The 20,893-nt window shown below is 47.7% G+C and overlaps 9 protein-coding genes across 9 annotated transcripts; 4 read left to right on the top strand and 5 right to left on the bottom strand.

Moving 5' to 3' along the window:
- Nucleotides 1-520: 520 nt before the first annotated feature.
- On the top strand, nt 521-1,285 carry BP5553_07087 (Uncharacterized protein; the record flags this gene model as incomplete). Its single annotated transcript, XM_032015710.1, has 1 exon — nt 521-1,285. One exon carries the CDS (start codon nt 521-523, stop codon nt 1,283-1,285), a length of 765 nt encoding a protein of 254 aa, XP_031867979.1.
- A 1,611-nt stretch (nt 1,286-2,896) lies between these two features.
- BP5553_07086 (Uncharacterized protein) lies at nt 2,897-3,609 on the bottom strand (the record flags this gene model as incomplete). The annotated part of the gene is made up of 2 exons (XM_032015709.1): nt 2,897-3,507; nt 3,552-3,609. The coding sequence occupies 2 exons, from the start codon at nt 3,607-3,609 to the stop codon at nt 2,897-2,899; spliced, it is 669 nt and encodes a 222-aa protein (XP_031867978.1).
- A 1,239-nt stretch (nt 3,610-4,848) lies between these two features.
- On the bottom strand, nt 4,849-5,451 carry BP5553_07085 (uncharacterized protein; the record flags this gene model as incomplete). Its single annotated transcript, XM_032015708.1, has 2 exons — nt 4,849-5,160; nt 5,254-5,451. The coding sequence occupies 2 exons, from the start codon at nt 5,449-5,451 to the stop codon at nt 4,849-4,851; spliced, it is 510 nt and encodes a 169-aa protein (XP_031867977.1).
- Nucleotides 5,452-5,861: 410 nt separating this feature from the next.
- On the top strand, nt 5,862-6,376 carry BP5553_07084 (uncharacterized protein; the record flags this gene model as incomplete). Its single annotated transcript, XM_032015707.1, has 3 exons — nt 5,862-5,918; nt 5,964-6,078; nt 6,162-6,376. 3 exons carry the CDS (start codon nt 5,862-5,864, stop codon nt 6,374-6,376), a joined length of 387 nt encoding a protein of 128 aa, XP_031867976.1.
- A 279-nt stretch (nt 6,377-6,655) lies between these two features.
- On the bottom strand, nt 6,656-9,163 carry BP5553_07083 (uncharacterized protein; the record flags this gene model as incomplete). The annotated part of the gene is made up of 7 exons (XM_032015706.1): nt 6,656-7,590; nt 7,647-7,764; nt 7,817-8,083; nt 8,135-8,314; nt 8,362-8,485; nt 8,678-9,053; nt 9,109-9,163. 7 exons carry the CDS (start codon nt 9,161-9,163, stop codon nt 6,656-6,658), a joined length of 2,055 nt encoding a protein of 684 aa, XP_031867975.1.
- A 2,246-nt stretch (nt 9,164-11,409) lies between these two features.
- On the top strand, nt 11,410-13,434 carry BP5553_07082 (Acyl-CoA N-acyltransferases (Nat); the record flags this gene model as incomplete). Its single annotated transcript, XM_032015705.1, has 5 exons — nt 11,410-11,462; nt 11,520-11,789; nt 11,848-12,962; nt 13,209-13,334; nt 13,388-13,434. The coding sequence occupies 5 exons, from the start codon at nt 11,410-11,412 to the stop codon at nt 13,432-13,434; spliced, it is 1,611 nt and encodes a 536-aa protein (XP_031867974.1).
- A 2,158-nt stretch (nt 13,435-15,592) lies between these two features.
- BP5553_07081 (Uncharacterized protein) lies at nt 15,593-17,413 on the bottom strand (the record flags this gene model as incomplete). The annotated part of the gene is made up of 3 exons (XM_032015704.1): nt 15,593-16,795; nt 16,849-17,221; nt 17,280-17,413. 3 exons carry the CDS (start codon nt 17,411-17,413, stop codon nt 15,593-15,595), a joined length of 1,710 nt encoding a protein of 569 aa, XP_031867973.1.
- Nucleotides 17,414-17,728: 315 nt separating this feature from the next.
- On the top strand, nt 17,729-19,404 carry BP5553_07080 (Rad9-domain-containing protein; the record flags this gene model as incomplete). Its single annotated transcript, XM_032015703.1, has 7 exons — nt 17,729-17,842; nt 17,914-18,057; nt 18,113-18,254; nt 18,301-18,516; nt 18,570-19,135; nt 19,183-19,332; nt 19,381-19,404. 7 exons carry the CDS (start codon nt 17,729-17,731, stop codon nt 19,402-19,404), a joined length of 1,356 nt encoding a protein of 451 aa, XP_031867972.1.
- Nucleotides 19,405-19,611: 207 nt separating this feature from the next.
- BP5553_07079 (RCC1 protein) lies at nt 19,612-20,700 on the bottom strand (the record flags this gene model as incomplete). The annotated part of the gene is made up of 1 exon (XM_032015702.1): nt 19,612-20,700. One exon carries the CDS (start codon nt 20,698-20,700, stop codon nt 19,612-19,614), a length of 1,089 nt encoding a protein of 362 aa, XP_031867971.1.
- Between the last annotated feature and the right edge of the window lie 193 nt (nt 20,701-20,893).

Raw genomic sequence — 20,893 nt, 5'->3', positions numbered from 1 at the left:
GCACCGCTGTTTTACTGTCTTAAAGGCCTGGCTAAGGAGTTGAAGAGTGTTATTTTTCCTATTCCCAGGTTTCTCTTTACCAGGACCTATAATATCACATTATGTATAACGAGATGATTAAACCTTACCCAAGGGACGTCACATGAGTATTTTGACCAAGGCACTCTAATAGCCGCGACTACTAGACATAATCATGTCGGATAGTAAGTAGCTTTAGGCCGCTCTACTATTAATTTACTAGTTTGATCTAAGGTAGCAATCGGCTATAAAAGGGCTAGTAAAGCAAGAGGAACCAGGAAAGTGGGAGAAATTTGGACAGTTTGGACGTGGGCCTGACCGTTACCTGGCTCTGTGTAGCTGCTGGGTACCCCTATGTAGACTCTACTCTACTTCGCAAGGTGGACATCAGAGGAACCTCAGCATTGTGATGTCACGTTATTCACGTGACGGAAACACCTCGCTGAGAGCTACGGCTTTTCTCTGCCCTCACAAAGCCCCGACACAACCCAACAATCAAAACATGCCGCCACGAAAGCCCAAATTCAAGATCACATGGTGGATGCGACTTCGGTCGAAGATTCGGACTTTTAACACCCCACTATATCTTCGGGATAGCATCGTGCGACTCCGGCACGACAACCGTCACCCGTACTTTGCACTATTAAAGTTGTTCATTATACACCTGCAAATGCCATCAAGGAACTGGTCTTATGACTATCCACTGCCAGAGCCACTTGCCCCTAAGGATATTGCAGATAATGAGGCTCTCTTTAATCGCCATCACCCCGATATCTTCCAACTGAGATATATCCCCATATGGGCCATACGCGATACCCCTCTCCGTGCTATCTATCGCCTCTATGAGGTACTAATGACGCGCGAATTTGTCTTGCTTCGTCTCGAATGCGAGTATATGTGGCGTCAGCTCGGCCGAAAATGGTCCCTACATTCAATACCAGATCCTTGTGATCCAGATCCTGTTCGATACGCTATGCTGGCTTCCACTGTTGAGGAGTTAGTCAGGGCTTTTAACTGGCGCCTTCAGCATGGCCAAAGAAGGAATGGGAGGAATGTTCGCAGGAGTATGGAGAATCCTTGGCCTAAGTATGATCCGGAAGTCACGCCTTCTTGGACAGCCTCTGTTCCTCCTATACAGGAAGAGGATCTGTGCGAGCTTCCTTCAGACATGGTACAAAATGGTCAACTATTTCTCGGAGATGGAGGATGTGAGAACTTCATTCGTCGAAACTTTGACGCTCCTACGCGTTATTTATATACGACATGATGCTTAGTGTATCCGACGTCTATAGCCTATTCGCCTCTCCATTTAGTTGCTAAACTTGGAAGTTCGCATCATCAAAGTTCTGGATGATCCGCCTCGAGGTGCTGCCTGGACTTGTCCTTGGGAGGGACCGAGCCAAGCAGAGAGGTATTGGTTTACCGTAAAGGCAGCCGTTTCACCACTAGTTGTTTGCGGTGTGGTGCGTGCCGCCTTCTTTTATCGTGCGTTCGCGGCGATAAATTCTTTTACACGGGTTTTGCTACTCGTACGAGTCCCTACCTTTGTGAGGTTGACTATAAAAGCTGCCAAGGCCGCTGCCTATAAGGTAGCATGGGGCAGACGAGGGCCATGGGGGTGGTGCTGTGTGTTTGTACGCTATTTCCAAGGTTTTCCCTTTGGTTCGTGTCCTCGACGGCACCTCAAATGCGCACGTCTTTATGATAATACCCTGCCTTTTTTATGTCTAGCTGTGAAGGAAAAACGCTGGTATCTATGTATTTTAAGGTCCTTAACCTCCGCTTTCCTAGGGCCTTGCCGCTGGCGTCCTATCTTTAGCATTGGAAGCTCTTAGAGCAAACCGTACGTTAGATTTAGGACCATCATTCTCGCCCTCCGACACCGGCCCATTTTAAACTGCTAAGGACTTGGACTCAATAACTCTGAACAACTGTAATGGCTAGCTAGTACCATTAGTGATTTGGAGGATAGTGCTTGGTTCAAAGTGGCTGGGTTTCTCTATAGGTTATTACAACTTCAGCAACACCTCATTTGCTTCCTTGTTCTCGTAGTTATGGTCTATTAAGTTATTCCAATTAGAGCTGCTTTGAATTTTTAGGCTTTCATTGCCGTGTCAAAATCTACCAGAGCTTCTCGATGAAAAAGAAATAACCTAATGACTCTAAAAGGTAGATAGCTGGTTAATGGCGCTTTTCGGAAGTTGGCATCTCTGTAGACTCCATTGTAGATATGTCTAGTAATTGCTCACCTATTCTGTTTAGATATACAGCGTCCTAGATACGGGAGAAACTGATTATTATTGAGGCCCTACTATAGTAGACATCTTGGAGTAGATAAAAAGCATCGCAGCAGGCTTAATGAATTGCTAGAAGATGAGGATGCTAAATAGTGAGAAATTGAGTTGATACTAGAAAAAGTGAAGGCGAAAGCAGCGACCCCTAAACCTGCCTTAGTCAAAGGCCCTTCTAATTACGCAAAAGTTTCATCGTCAAGGAAAAGTCTAATCGCCAATCGCCAAGTTCCAAAATCCGCCACACGTTGATTGAAAGGACCTACTTCTTCCTATGTCTCTTCGAATATTAGGTGCCAATTGCCAGTGTACAAATAGCAATCTTGTCCTGGTCCTTCATTCACAACCTCGATGTAAACTCAATCCTGCTCTTTCACTTCAATATCATTTACACCGTCCACTCTAGCACAGCGATAATAGGTTGAGCCATCGCTATTGGTTTTTGATCTGACTATCAGTTCCGTGGGGATATATTTGCTAGTGGAATAGAAGCCTTGCGTGCTTTCCAGAGCTGTTGGTCCTGTGGGAGAGGCTTTAATAGGACACTGAGCAGGCATGGTGTATGCTTTGTTGTTATCAGACACCTCCTAACCGCTGGAAGTGAACAACTCCTCTTTGTACATGTCCTGGTACCTAGCCGCTACCTTCTCCATATGATTGTGTTCGGGCACCAAATCGAAACCATTCAAGTTGAGATTTCGAAAAGATTCCATGTCCAAAGGCCCTCCGTTCGCGTCCCTGAAGTGCTTGAAAAGAGCCAAAGCATCTTCCATATCAACTGTCTTACTTCCTCGCTCCGAATACGCAGTCCTTCTAAGCTTTCTTTCTAGTGCCCATTCAAGTGGAGCCGCCCAAACCCTAATTGACTGCCCATCGAAGAGGAGTATGTTCTGCTCATAAGCTCGCTCAAAAATGGTCTTGCTAGCTGCTGGGGTTGTCCAAATCTCCAAGCCATCATTCATCCAGTCGAATTCGAACTTCTCCTTCTTCGCCACCGACTTTATTGCAAATTTACGCGGGAACTTGATTTCATCATCTTGAGCCCATTGAGGATCAATCATGTAATCAAGGTCCCCTGTCGCCTCGCGATTCTTGAAGTAGGTCACCGCGAGGTAACCGCCAACAGTGACGACGTCGATCGGTGCAAAGGTGGCGAGGAAATCGTTGTCGCCCATTTCGTGGTCGAGTCGCTTTAGAGCTGCAATACATCATCAGTGTAGCACGGTGTAAGTGGGATCTTACGGCACCTGCCTTTCTCGAAATCGTTGGCATCCAGTAACTTCTTCGTGTCGGAGACCATTGCGATCGTGGTTATGGCTTCAGCTTCGAGTTTAAGGATACAGGATAAATTCAAAGACGCCTACCGCTTTCATCTGGAGAGAAGCAGCCTCATTTCAACTCATGGTGATCAAAACTCCTGCTGGAAATATAGAACCCTTTATATCTTTTTGAATTCCGAAAGTTGCGGCCCAGGAAACTCTCCATGCAGTGATAGCATCCATGTACAAGGTTTGGCGTATAAATATAGACTGCAGCTGGAGATAGAGACCATAGAATCAATGATGCAGCCGGCACAAGTTGGATCTACCTTTGGAAGTGGGTGCTGAGACTAATGCAACCCTAATCTTGGCCCCAAAGACCTAGGCCACAGCGTTATGCCAGCTTCCAGCGTTCCATACAAATCGTTTTTATATTTAGTGCGACAACACCAACAAACTCGAAACAGGTAGCCATAAAGGTCCTTTCTATTAAACCAATGATTCTAACCAATTTAGCTTCTTTAGTCTTTTTCAAAAAGTACCCGTTGAATTATAAGGAAAGTAGCGTAACGCTGTTTCCTACCAAACCGGAGGTGCTTAGTAGGTCTCTTGGGCTACGATTACTTCCTGGGAACAAGGCCCTACTAGGTACAGTATGTCAAGGGCGGATAAACCACACGCCTCCCGAGCGCTAAATACGTACGCATGGCCTTTCCTCCATTCAAGAGTGTGTCATCTCGCAACGAATTAACTTCTGTCTTTCATAATGACTTTAAACAGTAACTCAAGAACGATTTGTTGATCGTCCTGCTCGAGAAGTGAAGATGCACTTTTACCGATAGATATTGCCCATTGCTTTACCACACAAACTGCGTAGTAGTTGGATGGATAGGACGTTGAGATTTCGGTCGCGAGTTTTAGGAAATAGGGATACAATAGCCCAAGGCTCTTTATTAGTTCTAGTCAAGGAGGATGGCTATTTCGGGCTGTGTTTTCTTGTGCTATCGACGGGGATGGCAAGGTGAATGTGTCTGAAGTGTTGGAAACATCAACGGACGTTGATCCTGACTTGTTGGTTTTGGTGATCCGCTAATTGGAGAAGAGGGAAATAGGGGCTTATAGAACACCGATCCACCTGTTCCTCCATATGAGAGTTCCAGATCCTTAAGTAAAACTCTTATATTAGGCTTTGCTTGTAGCCTATTTGTGATCCGCTGAGTCTGCGTTGTTCCATAGCCCCTAAACTTCCAGCCTGGCGAGAGCTAGTCCGGCAAGCTTCATCAGGAAGCAGGCTCACTGCTAGGCGCGCCTCTATCTCCATCTCCTTCCGCTTCCGCTTCCGCTGCCTCCTTCGCCTCCTCCAACAGGCGATATTTCCTCTTACTCTTCTTCGTGGCACTACTCTTCTTCTTCCTCTTCACCTCCCCCACAACAGCAGTTCTACTCTCTGCCCCTTTAGTCTGCTGCTCCAATCTATCTGCCAACATCTGCCGGGCGAGCTTGCGGTTCTGGGTGCGTGAGCGTGTGGATTGGACCTTCAGGACGAGGCCCGTAGGAATGTGTTTCAATTGCACCGCGGACGACGTTTTGTTCTGTTTTTTCGGCCGTTGGGTTAGCACTTATATTTGACCAAATTACGGAGCCATGTCGGATAGCAGCAAGTGTCTGCGAGGGACATGACGTACAATCTTCTGTCCGCCAGGCCCACTGCCTTTTAGGAAGACCTCTGTAAATTCTTCCTCGGGCGGGGGTTTGGGCCTATCCGGCATCTTCTTTCCACATTTTGCGGAGGATACTGCGAGATTTCGATGCGCTGTGCAGCCTTTGTTGACGCTTTCAAGGGCTGGTCTCCGAAGAGTAGCTCGAACAAGTCCTCGGAACATGGTACATTTTTGGAGCTGATGGCCACTGGATATCGAAGCTGTTGAGGGCTTCCTTCCAATATGCAGAGCGTCCAGTGCAAGCTTGGTTTAAATGTCCATTTGCATGCGCTTGATTGATGGAGAACAGTACTTCGGACTTGGGTACAAGCACGGGTCCTTTTTCAGTGGCCGTCGGCTTTCGCCCCTTATCCGCGCCGAGGAATTGGACATCGCCAAGCCTAGTGGACCTCCATGGGCCTTTAATTATTGCCTCCTCTTCCTCATCATCCAAGGTATTTGGATTCATTCAACCTACCCATCGTCGCTCATTGCAACCCGCATCCACTGCTACACCGTGCCAGCACGAGATCTCGAAGCCAAACGGTCCATTTCATATCCATACCACTTGTGCGATCCCGATACCAGCCAAAATGCCTATGTTCGCGTCCACCTTCCGCTGGCTGCAGCGCAAGAGGTACCAGTACGAGGTATGTCTTCAACAGGCCTTTCGAATGAACTCTAGACACTAACAGTCAAAGGTCACATTCTCCTTATACATGTTAACCCCGACCGAGAAGTTTATATTCAGTTCGTTCCCCCAATCTCCTCACTATCCTTCGTCCTGCCCCCCGATAACGGCCCACTTCAGTCTCATTTTGCCCCAAAGCCTATTACAATCTCCAACACCACTGCTAGCAAAAGCGAGGGCATAAACTAACTATCACCACCAGACTCTTTCCTCTTCCTCTTCTTCAGCATGGTCATAATCGCCTTGACTCTCTATCTCCCCCACCACCTGACCTTCCTCACCAACCGAGCCTGGTTCTACTACAACGGAGACGAGAGCGCGAAGTCATCCGTAAATGCGGTCCTGAATAGCGCGACGACTGCCATTGCACCTGTTGTGGGGGATTCGAACATTTTGGTTGCTCCGAAGGGGTTGTAGGACCGGTGGAGTGGCCTTGTGGGAATTCTGCGGCGTTTCTGTAGAAATATGCTTGCGCGAAATATGCGTTAATAAAGAGAAGGGTGGAGTTTGGAGTATGGGTTTGGGCTTGGGATGTAGAATATTATGAACGAAGGTGCGATGTAATAGATAATGCCAATGAGAGATTGTTGAAGTATGAATTTGATTGCTCATTTGTCTAATCGCAATATCATTGTGGCAAGGCTATGTAGCGACGAACGCCCCAGCGGACAGCTAAACTCTCCTATGTATCAATTTTTATCTTGTCCGTGTTTCGCTAGCACCGGCCAAATGTTTCATGGTACTATACATCAACTCGCTAACACCCCTAACTCCCTTGCTCTCCAAATAGTGCAATACACCCAGTCTATAATCAGGCCAAGCTAATGTCAATCCGCCATCTTTCTCGAGCTGTTTCAAGGAAGCTTGTGTGACTGGGCCCCGATGTGTGCGTTCAATCTCATCTTCTGCGGCGACTTCCAGCTCTCGAACGTATGAGATAGCCAACAGGCAAAGTACCGGTGAGAAAGAGAGACTGAATAACGGCGGGAGGGACAACGATGTCCCAAGCCCTTTGACGTAATTGTCTAAAACTGCAGCGGTGTTTTTAGGTAGCAAGCAGCCGAGTGCATTCATATCTGCTGTGTTGAAGGCACGCCCTCTCCAGATGCAGTTGCAGACATCCATAAGAAAGCCATTGAATTGCTTGACGTAGTCCTTTGGGTACGATAACGTGTCGCTACCCGAGGTATCTCCTATTCTCGGGGACATAGCAGCTTCGAAAGCGTGTTTGTAGAGAGCTAAAATTCCGCAAAGACGACTAAGAATGTCGAGGGACTGCGTGAATTGAAGAGTATGTATTAGCTCTGCAGGGGGTATGGGAATGCGCACTAAGTCTTTCAAAGTGGGCTGGGAGATCATAGAGGTGATGGATTCATAGAATTCTAAGACTTTCGAGAGGGTGGAAATACTAAGAGAGCATTGGACGATAGTGGTGGCTAATATATCGGCGTGGGATACTAGGGAGGTAATTGTAGATGCAGCACTGGGTGATTGTTGAGGTTGCGCCAGCAGTAACACCGTCCAGCGGTCAAGTAATTTTCTGTAAAATGCCAGGAGGTCGAGCTTCGCTTCAGTAGTCTCATCTTCGAGGATGGCTTGCTCGACTGGTTGAAGGATTGATGGGTAAAGATCTATTTTGCCCAGAATGTGAGTTTTGTACTTTTATACGCTTTTGGAGAAGACCGACCTTCAAATGGACTAAGGGGGGTATAGCAGAGAAGATCAAGAATGGCTGTGCGGCCTACAATTCCATTCCAGGAATCAGCCATCGACTTGATATACGCGAAACAGGCTGGTGGTAGTATCTACTAAGTTGTTAGTAATATTACTCGAGTATCGGCGTTGCCATAATCAAACCTTAGTATATTGAGCATAACTCCGAACACCCTCGAGCATCTCTATTATCCTAACCTCGGAGGATTCGGGATTTTGTAGCTGATCTTCGAAGAAAGCAAATAGCCAACTATCCACTCGCTGGTTATAAACTTGAGAGGATTTGAGCTGCAAGAACTTCTGCAGCAGAGGATCCCCTATAACCGCGGCCAACTGGTTAGGCGGCTCAATCTTTTCAAACCGTTGAACAAAGTCATGTAAGTCTTCTATTTCTTCCAGTGTGACAGAAGACTGGGGTTATGTTAGTAAGGATCCACTGCGCAACTTGGGAGTGCAGCTTACTTCATGGGCATTGAACGTATGTACTTGGGGTATTGTAGATGTTTTGGCTTGCTTTCCGCCGGTTATATCCCTTCGAGGGCCTCCGAATGCTCGCTGATTAGGTCGCAACTCGCGTTGCGTTCTCTGGAAGTGTATATCTTGGATCTCCTCTAGGTGTTGGCGCCATTCAGGATTTGGATGCTAAGCATATTAGACGTAGTTTCACACTGCGTTGAACATCTACCTACTGTAAATACCGATGCCCTTCCAGATACCATATCGCCAATAATCACATCGGGGTAATAATCTTTGAAGACTCGCATGAGCCCGACAAGAGGTGGCTCCTTTCCCGCTCGCCGGATCAATTCCATTCTTGGCACACATTAGAACTGCCACCACGATATATGTAAAATATGACATACAGATATTGTATCCTATACGGTCGGACATGTTTCCGTCTAGTTATAAGGGAGAGCACGTGACATAATTGTGATCTTAAGATTATAGTTACAGGTAAGCATAGGTATATAGGAAAGAGAGTTTGATATCGCAAGGCATGCTTACCTGATGGCAATTGTGTCAAGGAGATTAAACAAAATGCTATAGAGTTGTGACAATATCTTGGGGTTTTCAAGAACGCCATAGACCATGATGAGCCACTTCACTAGAGCTGCCTGGGCATTATAGGAGGGTTTGGCCTGCCCATGACCAAGGCTGCCGACTATCTTAATCACGATAGTATCCGGAACTTTGGTCGCTGGATAGAGGTTCTTGATCAGCCCGTTGGTGCTTGTTTGGTCCAGCTCGTTGGGGAGCGTGATGATGTCGAGGAGTCGATCCAGCGACGTGTTGGACAACCCATCTTCATAGGCTATTGTGCATACGCTCTCTACTTTGGCAGATACCTTGGATTCCCTTTGCTGTGCAGGGATCTTGGAGGCTGTTGGGACTGTTAGTCTCGCTATTTGACTTCACGAGTACAACGCGTCGCCCACCTTGCTCTAGACGGTCAATCAGCTCTGTGACGCCTTCGTCGCGTGGCGGGGCCATTGCTGCGTGTTGCGATTCGAGGATGGCATGCGTACAAAGTATGGAATCACCAAATTTGCTGTCACATATCACAACGCCATCACCAACATTGTCGATCGCCTGCTCAGATCTGTTTGTGTAACGTGGAGGCTGCAGGATAAGTGCTCGCTTCTCCCCGATACCTAACACTTTTACCCACACCAAGACGTCCCCAGCCAACGTCCAGTCCAACGTCCCAAGCTCGCCCAGCGAGACTTACATGTCGAGGAAGCACAACAAGCGTACACAGTGACACCGCTAGCATGTCAAACATTATCAGGCATTGGAAAGTCAACGTTGGGTTCACGAGAAATCACGACAGCAGAGTCAAAAGCCACGAAGCGCCCAATCAAGTTCTCCTCCCGCGGATGATTCGGAGGCCCTTGACACTGCATGCATCCTCGGTGGGCTGACCATTTCTGAGGATGCTGAGACTTGGCCCGGATGTATTGGAGAGTGCTCTACGATACGATGGTGGCATACGAAAATCCCTTCAGAGCGGGTGGTTAATGGGCCATCCAAGTCGCGATCCAGGTCTACCCTCGGTCGGTGGTGTCAGATCCAGCGCCAGAGTCTTCTCCTTGGGCTGACCAAGGCGAGAAAGACAGGACGGTCCGCTGGCCCAGGCCGCAGTTGTGCGACCAGCTGACGACCTATGGAGGTTGCAGGAGAGAGAAATTGCGTGGGCGAGAAGGATGCAATGTGATAATGGCACTGCAGCCCGCAAGAACCTTTGTTGAATAGGGGGAGAATGAGGCGGTGCAGGAGCAAGGGCTGGCGTGCGAATACAGAAGAGTACTGTATTCTCGGACCTTTGAGGCCACTGTTCCTACCGACCCAGGAGGCTAGGTAAGTTCGCTTTTCTTCCGGCGTATTACTGTCCTGCTGCTGTACCAAATGGTCCAAATGGCCGCAAGCGACAGCGAACCAGACTCCAAAGTTGGGGCGCAGATTACGAACTACGGTGAGGGAACACTCCAGCTCTTTGCGGCCGGCCGGGTGTAGTCCAGTGGCTCCATTTTGGCGCTGATGGGCCCGAAGGTGGAGGGACGCGTTGCCACAGGTATATGTATTGGTATCTACGTGCTGGACTACAAAGTAAGTACCGGGCCATGAAGTCCTCATAACTTCGCGGAAGGCCTAATCCCAACTCGCAAGTATAGTACATGTACATGTACATGTACGAAGTACATCGCATATCTCAAAACATTATATTGTGCGACAGCCACAGTTTAGATCTAGATCTAGCACCAACTTCGCTCTCCCACCCCTGGCGGTCCTCGGAACGGTGAAACAGAGACAGCCGCACAGCAGATTTGTTCTCGGCGCACAACCTCCCATTGTCGAGTTTCCTGGCGCATCAGACGCTGAGAAAGCCGTTCACCCCGCCGCTGCCCCCAAAACACGAAGTATTTGTACGACGTCCTCCGTACCCTCCGTGATATTCAAGCTCCTGGCCCTCAATCCCAAGATGACGATGCTGACCAAATTCGCTAAGGCGTCTGTTCCACTGCTGCGGGTTTTGGACAGGCTTTAGCGCTAGAGATTCAGGGTCCACCAAGTCGCCTCCTAAGTGCAAAGGTATGTATTGGTTGTTAAGGGAGCCCTTCTTTAATTATCCCTGACCTGCTGAGCAGCAGCCTGGCCATTTACTCCGCATCCGCGCCAGTTACACAAGACATACGAAGTAGATTAATGTGACACGGAGCGTGGCACTCGACGAGCGCTCTTCTAGGGTGGCGAACTAATTTCAGGCTCTTTAAAAAGATACTTGGCCGCCACTTACTGAACCACACCGAAGATCCCACCCCACGTACCACCAAAACCTCATGTCTATGGAAGCACGTGTACACTGAGACTAACCATTGAGCTCGAGAGGCTCGCAGTCCGTCAGCTTGCTGCTTCTCGAATACTTTTTTGTGGCGCTTTCGCCTCCTGTCAACTTTGGATTCACATGGAAATCGAAATTTTGATTTTATTATCCGGACATCGAGTTTGATTCAACAAAAACCCCAAAATTATCCGTCTAATTTACCACTGCAAACAGTTCAGAGAACAGGCTAGAGACCGTGCTATCAGAAAATATGATTAGTCTGCAACATGTCTAAACATTCATAACAATCCCGGTTCGGATTTCTCGCGTTATAACCGGGCATTGGGTTAGTCCACTGTTTACATACCCAAAGAAAACAACTTAATGCCCAACAGATGCCTTTGTTATTTCAGATATGGCATCATCACATACGCAGCAGTCCTCCAGTTCCGAAGACGAAGATGAAATGTAAGATCAGCTTCCCTAAATCTCCCGCTTTCAATAGAAACCGTCTCATTATATTAGGGACCTTGATAACCGGCCGGAATCAGGCCCTCTCGCAAGGCCCTCAACAACAGTGGGAAATGATGGCGCCTTAGCTGTTGTGGTTCGAGATGCAAATAACTGGCTGCAAAACATTAGATCTCTGCGGGAAGCGGATGTTGTCATCCTTCTAACGCCAGTAGTCGTTCCTATCAGTCCTGATCCGACGGATCTTAGCGATCCTTTTGAGCCGCTAGGCCGTTCATTAGCCAGAAGGCACTCTAGAATCCGTCAGGTACCATACACCCGAAGGTTAGAAAGCATGACGAGTAGATATTCTCGTTTTATTCGTGCTAACACGGCGCGACAGAAACGGCATTACTTCGACTCACCTTGGATTTATAAAAAGAGGCCATATTATTATACTCTGTTTTGCTCTTCGTCCTGGGGAGCAGGTCCCCCTTGAGTTCGCCGATATCACGTTTGCTGTTAGTGATAACAAGCCTTGCATTATTGTGGTTTGCTGTTCACCAATTGATGCCGCGCAAGTCATACCATTCCCGACTGTGATTCAGACGGCAGGATATTCCCCACCAGCCTTGGAGTCTACGGCAGCATTGATATTCGGAGAGCAACCGGCTGCTCAACTCGGCCAATCGCTTGACCAACCCAGATTGTGGCCCGTGGACCAGTGGAATGAAGCGAGAGACTTATCGAGTGTTTTGGAGTTATGGAATCAGAATATCAATGGTCGATTTACGCTCGACCATCAAACCCTAGCCTCCTTGCTCCGGCGCCCGGGATATGCAAAACACTATGTGGTTCGGGATAACAGAACGGGAGCGGTACTTGGTATCTGTGCGACATATCTAGCATATGTTGACAAGGAAGGGGAAAAGCTCATCGCATCACTAGCGATACTGCTCGTTCGATCTACACACCGGCAGCTGGGCATCGGCCTAAGCCTACACAGCCACGCAGTTAGTCAACTTAAAAGGACAAGAGGTGTTATACGTTTACAGCTTGGAAGCACTTTTCCAAGGATACTGTATGGTCCTCCCTCCGACATTCAGTTCAATGAAGAATGGTTTCGGCGGAGAGGATGGCAATTAAACAAAGATGTACCTGGGCAGGGGCAATCGACCTACGATCTCCTCCTAGATTTTGGAAAATGGCGATATAACGATCATTCATCTCCTACCAAGCCAGTTTTCAGGCTCTGTACACAAGAGGATATGGCGACAGTCCTTGAAATGGTCGAGAATACATCTGCAAGGCAGGGTAGGATGGGCTGGTTTGACCAATACGCATCCCTCATGAACATACCGAACGTCAAAGATATTGTTCTAGGGATTGAAGACGACAATATCATTGCGACCGCTCTCACATACACACCTTCGTGTGGCAGTCCGATCCCATCTAATTTGCCATGGGCAGGTCGAATTGGTGATGATGTTGGAGGAGTCACTTGTATTTGTATATCCCGTATGTATTTTCCTTACCTTGGCCTCCTAGCTTAGAGTTCGTGCATTCACCAAATATTGTGGGTGATGGGAAAGTTTCCCTGGGATTTTCTGGCCCCTTTCTGCGTTCCTATTAAGGAGTAGATAGTGTGGCTACAAGTTGTGGCCTGGCGACCGATTCTACATTCCAGGAACGCTGTGGACGTTCTGTATTTCCAAATGTTGAATTGCTGGTCATTATATTATCCAAGTACTAACTATGGACTAGAATCACCAAGAGGCCCAGTCATGACTGGTTTACTCAACGCTTGTATAGAAAATTTACGGAGTCAAGGCATGAGGAGGATGTTCATTGATGGTGTGGCAGGTGGATTAGATACTTTTAAACAATTAGGTCCGTTATCACCTATGCTTCAAAGTTGTTACTCGATATGCTGATTGTGATAGGATTTGAGGAATGGGCACGATACAGAGACGTGTGGAAGGACACTTGAGCATGTCCACTTTTCCAGCAACTGGCACTCGTTTGAGCTCAGCCCCTATTGCGAGGGTTTGGTTATTCACACCAACTCTTACGTCTTGATAAAGTCTTACTCTAGGGCAGACAATTCAATAATCTCGGCCGCCATACAACACACCGAGAAGAAGGAGACCATTCCCAATCAGATGCCCACCGTCCTGCGCGGAACCAGAGGAGGTTTGGTATCGGTCCGTTTGATCCTTCTTTTTCCTGCAATCTCATTGAGGATTGGACTTTCAATATCAAAATCGTATTGGAATAGCCGGGCTGTGGTATTTACCCGCCCAATTCAACCGGCAGCATGTCCCGCACTCGAGTTACACGAGGGAGAAGGTGCGGTTCAATGGGACGATTGGCTACCGTGAAACATCCCATCCCCGCGCGGCCACGTCCGTCTGCATGCTCCCTTCATCGTGTCTCCAGGATACCCGTTGCAGATTTTTTTATGCCGCGTCTCGGTAAGCTAAGATTGTACAACAGTGAAAGACGACCGTCGACCGCACTGGTCGACAATTGGGCCAACGAACTCGAAGTTAAGCTGTTGTTGGCATATGTCGACATATGTAGACATCCTCGGGCCAATCCCATGACGTGAAATGACATGGAAGTGTGCAAAAGTGGCATGCGCATACTTGTGGCACAGGGTCTGACTTTCAGCTGTTCGGCTATCTGACCGACTTTTATGTCTAGATATCGCAAAACTTCAGTTCTTGGTTTTCCTACAGTTTTTGCTAAAAAAACCAGCTTTTGTTAGCTTGGTGCAAGGCCCAATAAAATAGAATGCAGCTGAAACATACGCCACTGCCGATAGGTTTTTGACATCTACCGAAGCCATCGGGTTCACCGCTGAGCACGAGAGAAGACCATTTGCTCGCTGTCCAAAAGCCGGTGAATAGGACCGGGGTGCGCGTACCACTGTCCATATCTATTCCTAGATTTTGGGCAGCTCACCAATACGGCAATTGTCTAATGTTGTCTAAGTAGAGAACAAGTTGAAGGATTGTTGATCACTTTTTCCACTTTCACTAGTTGTCATGGAGTCCACGTGAGCGTTGTAAGGCAGCATCCGGTGTCACCGCATATATTGTCATCTACCAAGGACTGCCGGGAAAGCCCCAGGAAGCGTCTCGGTGTTGTAATCCACGAAAAACCAGTAGTGATAGCAGACAGCAGTGCAACGTCACATGGGAAAGAACCAGTACTTAAGGGTTGCCGAGCTATGGGGAAATACTAACAGACTACATCCTACCACCATTTGACGTCTCGTAAGGAGTCGTCCAAACTCAACCCGCTATTGGTATGTTGCCCGGGACTAGGCTTGCTGTATACCACATTGCGTCGTACGATCTTTCAAAAAACATATAGCTATAGGCAGTGAACATTGCTTACTAGTTTTGACACCGTTAATATACAGGGGTCGCTAAGGCTGCAGCGTGGTGTCCTGCAGAGCCATTGTTTAGATCTTTGAAACCTCACTGCATGACCCCCTCGAAGCCACCAGGTTGCCATTTCCTGAAGCGGCTTGGACCGTAATTGCCTCCAATGGAGGAAACTTTGTGATCCGAACCTCGGCCAGTTATATGCAGCTAACGCTGACAACCGTCTTAGCCGGGGCTGCAAGCGATCTGATCCTGATCATTTGAAGGATTGGGATGCGGCTCTTGAATCCTATAGGGCGGGAAAGTTTTTCTAGAAACGCTTTTCCTACTGGTTGGGAAGTGCGGCCTTCCCGTAGCTACGGGAGTGGGCTGGAAGGATGGGGTAAGATATATTAAATCTGTCTTCAGGATCTACCGGGTGGACTATTCTAACCAGGGAGGCCTGTAATGGGCAAGACCTTAAAAAAATCCTAAAGGCATGCGTTGGCAACATCCCGGTTTACTCTATGCTTGATTGGGGAAGTGAACAAGTGTAAAAACTAGGCAATATACTGTGAAACTTCTACTCGAAGAACGATTTAAATTTACCCCGTGAAAATGGGGAATTTTGCGTGATTTTTGAATTACTTATCATGACACAGAAGGCCGTTGCATGTTAGCGGCTGATGGCTGCAGCATGCACCAAAAGCCACCGAAATGCCTCAACAGACCATCTTACAATTTCTATTACACATACTTGTGAGACATAATAGTCTAATCAGAAAGAGACTCTGAGTCCGAATCTCCCTCCCTATACGGCGCAAATTCAAATTTACCGTCAACCTTTTTCATAAGACTCTGTTCAATATTAGCCTGTTCCCTCCCAGTAATCTTGTTGGCTGGGTTCTGGGCCAGTATTGCTAAATTCAACCCCCTATTGCTGTCTCGTAAGGTAGAGATAAAGTTTAGGATGCCGTTACTTGAGAACGACGTAACGGCAAGAATGTTGAGAGTGCGTAAATCGTGAAGTCCTGACATTGCAGGCCAAATATCATCCGTAACTTCGTAGCCGGTGAACCAAAACTCTTGCAGGGCGGGTAGGTGAGTGGCGATACGAATGATTTCACGACTCTTGAAATAGTCCGAGGTCGAGATGAGTTTCAAATCCTTGAGCTTCGTCAGGTGGCAAATGGACTCCACAAGATTATTTATATCATCTCCAAAGGCGCCTTCTGGATCCGCTTTTAGGTCCAATGACTCCAAGGACGTTTGATGCAAAAGGGCTTTGTGAAACTCCTGGTTATTGAGCAAAGGGTACTCGTGTACAACAAGTCTTTGAAGTCGAATATCATCTCGCAAGCAGATCTGCCGAGCTATCTCAGGAGCGCTGACCAAGGCGGCAAACTGAAGGTCACGAAGACATTTGCATCGTCCCAACCATTCAACGACGTCTAGAAATACGACGTTTTCGGTAATCTCCAAGTTGATCCGTCCTTCGGCATCGTGAAGGTCAATAATTTCAAGAGCATCGCAATCTTTTAGGAGCGAGAGGTTCTTGATCGCGTCGGCTTTTAAGCCATCCAATTTTAACATCCTCAAAGACTTCGCATGGCGATTCAAGGAAAGAAGAGTTTCTGGGCCAATAGCCGCCGCACCTAGCGCGGAAAATGACCGGAGGCTGTTGACTCTCAAACCACTAAAGAATGAGGCCAAGCGTTGATCAATATTCTGGAGAGGAGGACAAAAGTAGAAAGTCAAGTCATCAAAATTGGGGCATTTGTCGGCGATGGACATAGCAACATTTTTGTCCAAGACAGATCCGTCCCACAAAGTCATACTCTTGAGCTTCGACAGTCGGCCAACCCATATTGGAAGGGCACTGGCATTGATATCGCCGGAAAGATCTTCAAGAGCAACTGTAGTTTTACTCTCGCTTGCTGCCTGACTAACAAAGCCCGTTATGGCTTCTCCAATTGCCTACAGTGCAGTTAGCAGTTGCGCGGTCGATGCAAGTGGGGCATGAGTAGTACATCAAGTATAAGAGGAACGTTGAGGCGGGTATATGTGGTTTTGCTTAGTCTAGTCTTCTTCTTGACGGGTCTGTCTTGTCCGTTAAGGAATTGCGCCATATCTCCATCAAAAAAGCTATCGAGAGCTACGTTGTGGAATACGGGATCATTAAGAAGATCGGACAGGTTCCGCAGGTCGAGGACTCGGATATAGAGACAGTATGGATATGCCGTGTCCTCAAGGCTGGACCCGATAATTGATTTCCACATCAAGGCCCATTTGGCCACCGTATTTCTTTGCACATCTCTTCGATCGTCGAATGTAAGGTCTTGCGAGCTCGTCCATGGGGCATCGTTGCCTTCGCTGGTGATGATCGGAGATTGATTGTGAATCCTAGATTCTGTCAGTTAATTGTCCTAATATTGGGCATTCGGGAAAGATCTGTGCCAACCTATAAAGCCACCTAAGTGCAGGATGCATCAGAGATTTACCTGCCAGGGCACAGCTGAACAGTACTCCAAAGTCCTGTCGATTCCCGAGCTCCTCGCATATCAGTGCGAGAACATCTGCTGGTAAGCGCAGCATTTTAACTAAACCTGCAGTGCTTGACGTGTGGAGGAAGTGTTCCAGGTATGTGATATCAATTTATTAATCCCTCGGCAGATTTTGATATTGGAAGCCCAATGATACTGGACGTTGTGTAGGGAATGTGGTGTTGATGTGTACGGATTTGTGTACTTCCGCAGAACGCGGAACACGCGATGACGCGCCGTTGCGCGTTGCGGGGTGGGGAACAACACCCTAAACCCGCTACAAAGTCACTACTTTCAACCGAAAACACTTGAACCCTTTGGATCATGTGCTGTGCCATCTCAGAGAATAATAGAGTTGAATTTCGTTATGGCCATTTTAACCTTTACACTCAGCCCCGAAGGTATCGGCAAGCTGCATGATGCTCTCGCATGTCTTGGTAAATTCAGCGAATCTGTTTCCATTGAAGCATCTCATGATAAGGTCTGTGATGTGATACCTTGCATATTCCTTGCTCTAAGTATCGAGTTTGAGCAAACTGATTTAAGTTATAGCTTGTCTTGACCGCACTTAACTCTTCCAAATCCGCGTACGCTTCCTTCACTCTAGTTGGGAACAAATTCTTCTCCAAATATCAATATAAGCCTCTGAGGTCCGCCAATCCGAAGGAAAAGTTCAACTGTCGGATATATAATAAGGTAAGAATTGTTTTAAACAGATTTTAGCCTCGCTACGTTAGCTTATTGGTCTAAGGCACTTCTATCTGTTTTTAAAGCCCGGGTTGGTGATCCTACCAGGGAACGGGAAACCGCAATTGAGAGATGTGACGTCTCCGTTGAAGATGGAGAAGGCAACACCAAAAGCCGGTTTATCATTAGGATCATTTGTAGACACGGTATGATAACCAGCAGAGACTTTAGACTGTTAAATAACAGTGATAGGTGTGGTTAAAACATATCGATTGACTTTCGAGTCTGTTTCTCCGATGCATGCCCTCTTTGTCAAGGAGAGTGCAAACAACAGCTGGTCTATCTCCTCGAAAACTCTTCGGGAACTGGTTGAGCATTTCGGACCTGGTACTGAACAGCTCGATGTTTATTCTGAAGATGGCCGTGTGAGCCTTACAAGTTATACAGAGAAAATCATGTCCGGGAGTGGTCGAGCCCCCATTCCATCCCCTCTCAGAAGACGAATGCTAAAAATGAAATAGAGATTTTAAAGCAACCGCTTCATACGACAATTGCTATTGATACTCTGGAATTTGCAGATTTCTCGGTCGAGGAGCAGCTACACATCGTCATAAGTGTCAAGGATTTCAAATCAATCATCACCCATGCCGGTATCACAAATACGATAGTTAAAGCTCTTTATTCTCGCCCATCATGTCCAATACAGTTAACATATAGCGACGAGGGCATTCTGACCGAGTTTATTCTTATGACTATCGGAGAAGCCAAGGCCGGTTCAGCAACACCTGCGCCCAATGCTTCAAGGGCAGGCTCTAAAAGACCGGCATCAAGACAACCCCTTGAAGCAACGTCGAGCTCTAAAAGGGCAGCTACTTTAGAAATGCCACCTCCCTCGCACCATGGCGAACAAAACCGAACACGAGACAGCAGAAAAACCAAGGTTTCTAGACCTTCTCCACCACCTCCGCAGCCTAGCATCCAGTCCGATGCGCTCTTTATGCCCCCTGCCGATGATGACCGAAGATGGGACCCATTGAATTTCGAGGATGAAGATGAAATGTTACTCTGGGATACCGGAGCGGAAAATGTGCGCGCAGTGTCTCCTTTTGGCTCTAAAATACTGACTAATACTAGAACCCGACGACATTGAACTCGAGTCGGAATTTGACAGCAGCTGAAGCCGGGAATCAGAGTGGCAGCCATGGTGAGACCAATACCACAGGCGGCCAAAATAACCAACACACATCAACCCAGCGTATTCCACCAACTCAGCGACTGTCAGGGGTATGGTGTCCCACCTTTCCATACAGGAATCGAGCTAAACGTAAATAGATTAAGGGCATGTTCGATGATTGATGGCAACTTCGTGGGGTGCCAGTAAGCCAAAGCCGATATGGTCGCTCCGATATACCATCCTCTGATGCCTTGCTCCATGTATCAAGCTGAATGTTGCGCTGAGTGTGAGAGCTACTCGTGGGTCGAGCTGACATGGGAGGAGGTAAAGGAAGCCTCAAGGACGGAGTGCTTAGGTAAATTCGGGTCGTTCGAGAAGGGATCGATCGTTCAACCAGTAATGCAGATCCAACTCGTAGCACAGCCCGCCCCGATGCTTGCGATTTTGCTTTTGGGTGGTAGATACTGAGCTGAAGCGACTACGTTCCATCTACCCACAACGTCTCCGTTGGTGGTGGCGGGTCCGCAATTACCATGCTCGCCCCATCCCCAAGCCAAGACGCTCCCTTCTTTAGTTAACCCTAAGGCGTGTTCGCTGCCAATGGCAATTTGTGATAGATATGGTAGTCCCGGAGGAGCAAGTTGGCCATGATCATCTCGGCCCCACGATAGTAGATTGCCGTTCTCTTGCAATACAAATATGCTTCCCCAACTTGCACCCACGCTCTTCCATCCGCACATAGACAGTGGTGCTGAAGATTTCACATTCCATTTGTCAGAACCCAAGACAAGATGATCCCCAACCACAGGGTCCCCAACAAGATATGTGAATTCTCGCCCACAAACAGCTCGAATGACCTTGAAATTGATGCCCCCAATCTTTCGTGGAGTATAGATGATCCCTTCTGGCTCACCAAGCTGGCCTTTCCTACCACTTCCCCACCCATAAACATCACCGTTATCCATGACGGCAACTACATGGCTGACAGATGCCGCCAAGTCCACCACCTCAAGCCCATCCGGTGGGAAGTCTTTGATAAGTTGAGCTTTCGAGGAGCGAAAAAGCAGCTCACCCTGTCCGAGCTCGCCTTTGTTACCAATACCGAAGCTATATACTTTAGTAGAGCGCCCTTTCTGGTCTTCCTGGACGATAATCGAGGCTTCCCATGTAGCAGCGCATAAAACTGTGTTGGACTGAAGGCTTGGAGATCCCTCAGAAGTTAGCTGGACTTCTTGAAATTCCGAGTCCAGATATCCAGAATCCGAAACGAGACCACAAGCTCCACTGGTAGCATCACCAGAGCAGTAAAGATTTCCAGATGACAGTAAAAGCGTGTGGTTTCCTCCTGCTCTGATGAGAGGTGTTGAATTTGGAGTGCTGCACTTGAAAAGAGCTGGTTTCGGCACAGACACGTCTTCTTTGTGGCCAAGTCCAAGCTGGCCAGAGCCATTGGATCCTAGTGCATATATTGCCGCCATGATTATGATTAAAGTTGTTAACTTTTGTCCAGATCATTCACTCGTGGTCATGCGTAGTTCACCTGAAAGTTTGAGAGTTAACGGAAGGTCACCGTGCACGTGATGCATTCGCTAAACCCCTGTAATCTTAGCGTCCCGCACCAAATCTACTCACCAAATCGATCGTGGAATTTTGCAAAATATTCCTCTACGA

The sequence above is a fragment of the Venustampulla echinocandica genome (assembly GCF_003357145.1).
Source record: "Venustampulla echinocandica strain BP 5553 chromosome Unknown scaffold_5, whole genome shotgun sequence".
Taxonomy (NCBI): Eukaryota; Fungi; Ascomycota; class Leotiomycetes; order Helotiales; family Pleuroascaceae; genus Venustampulla; species Venustampulla echinocandica.
This window is presented reverse-complemented; position numbering and strand designations above follow the sequence as displayed.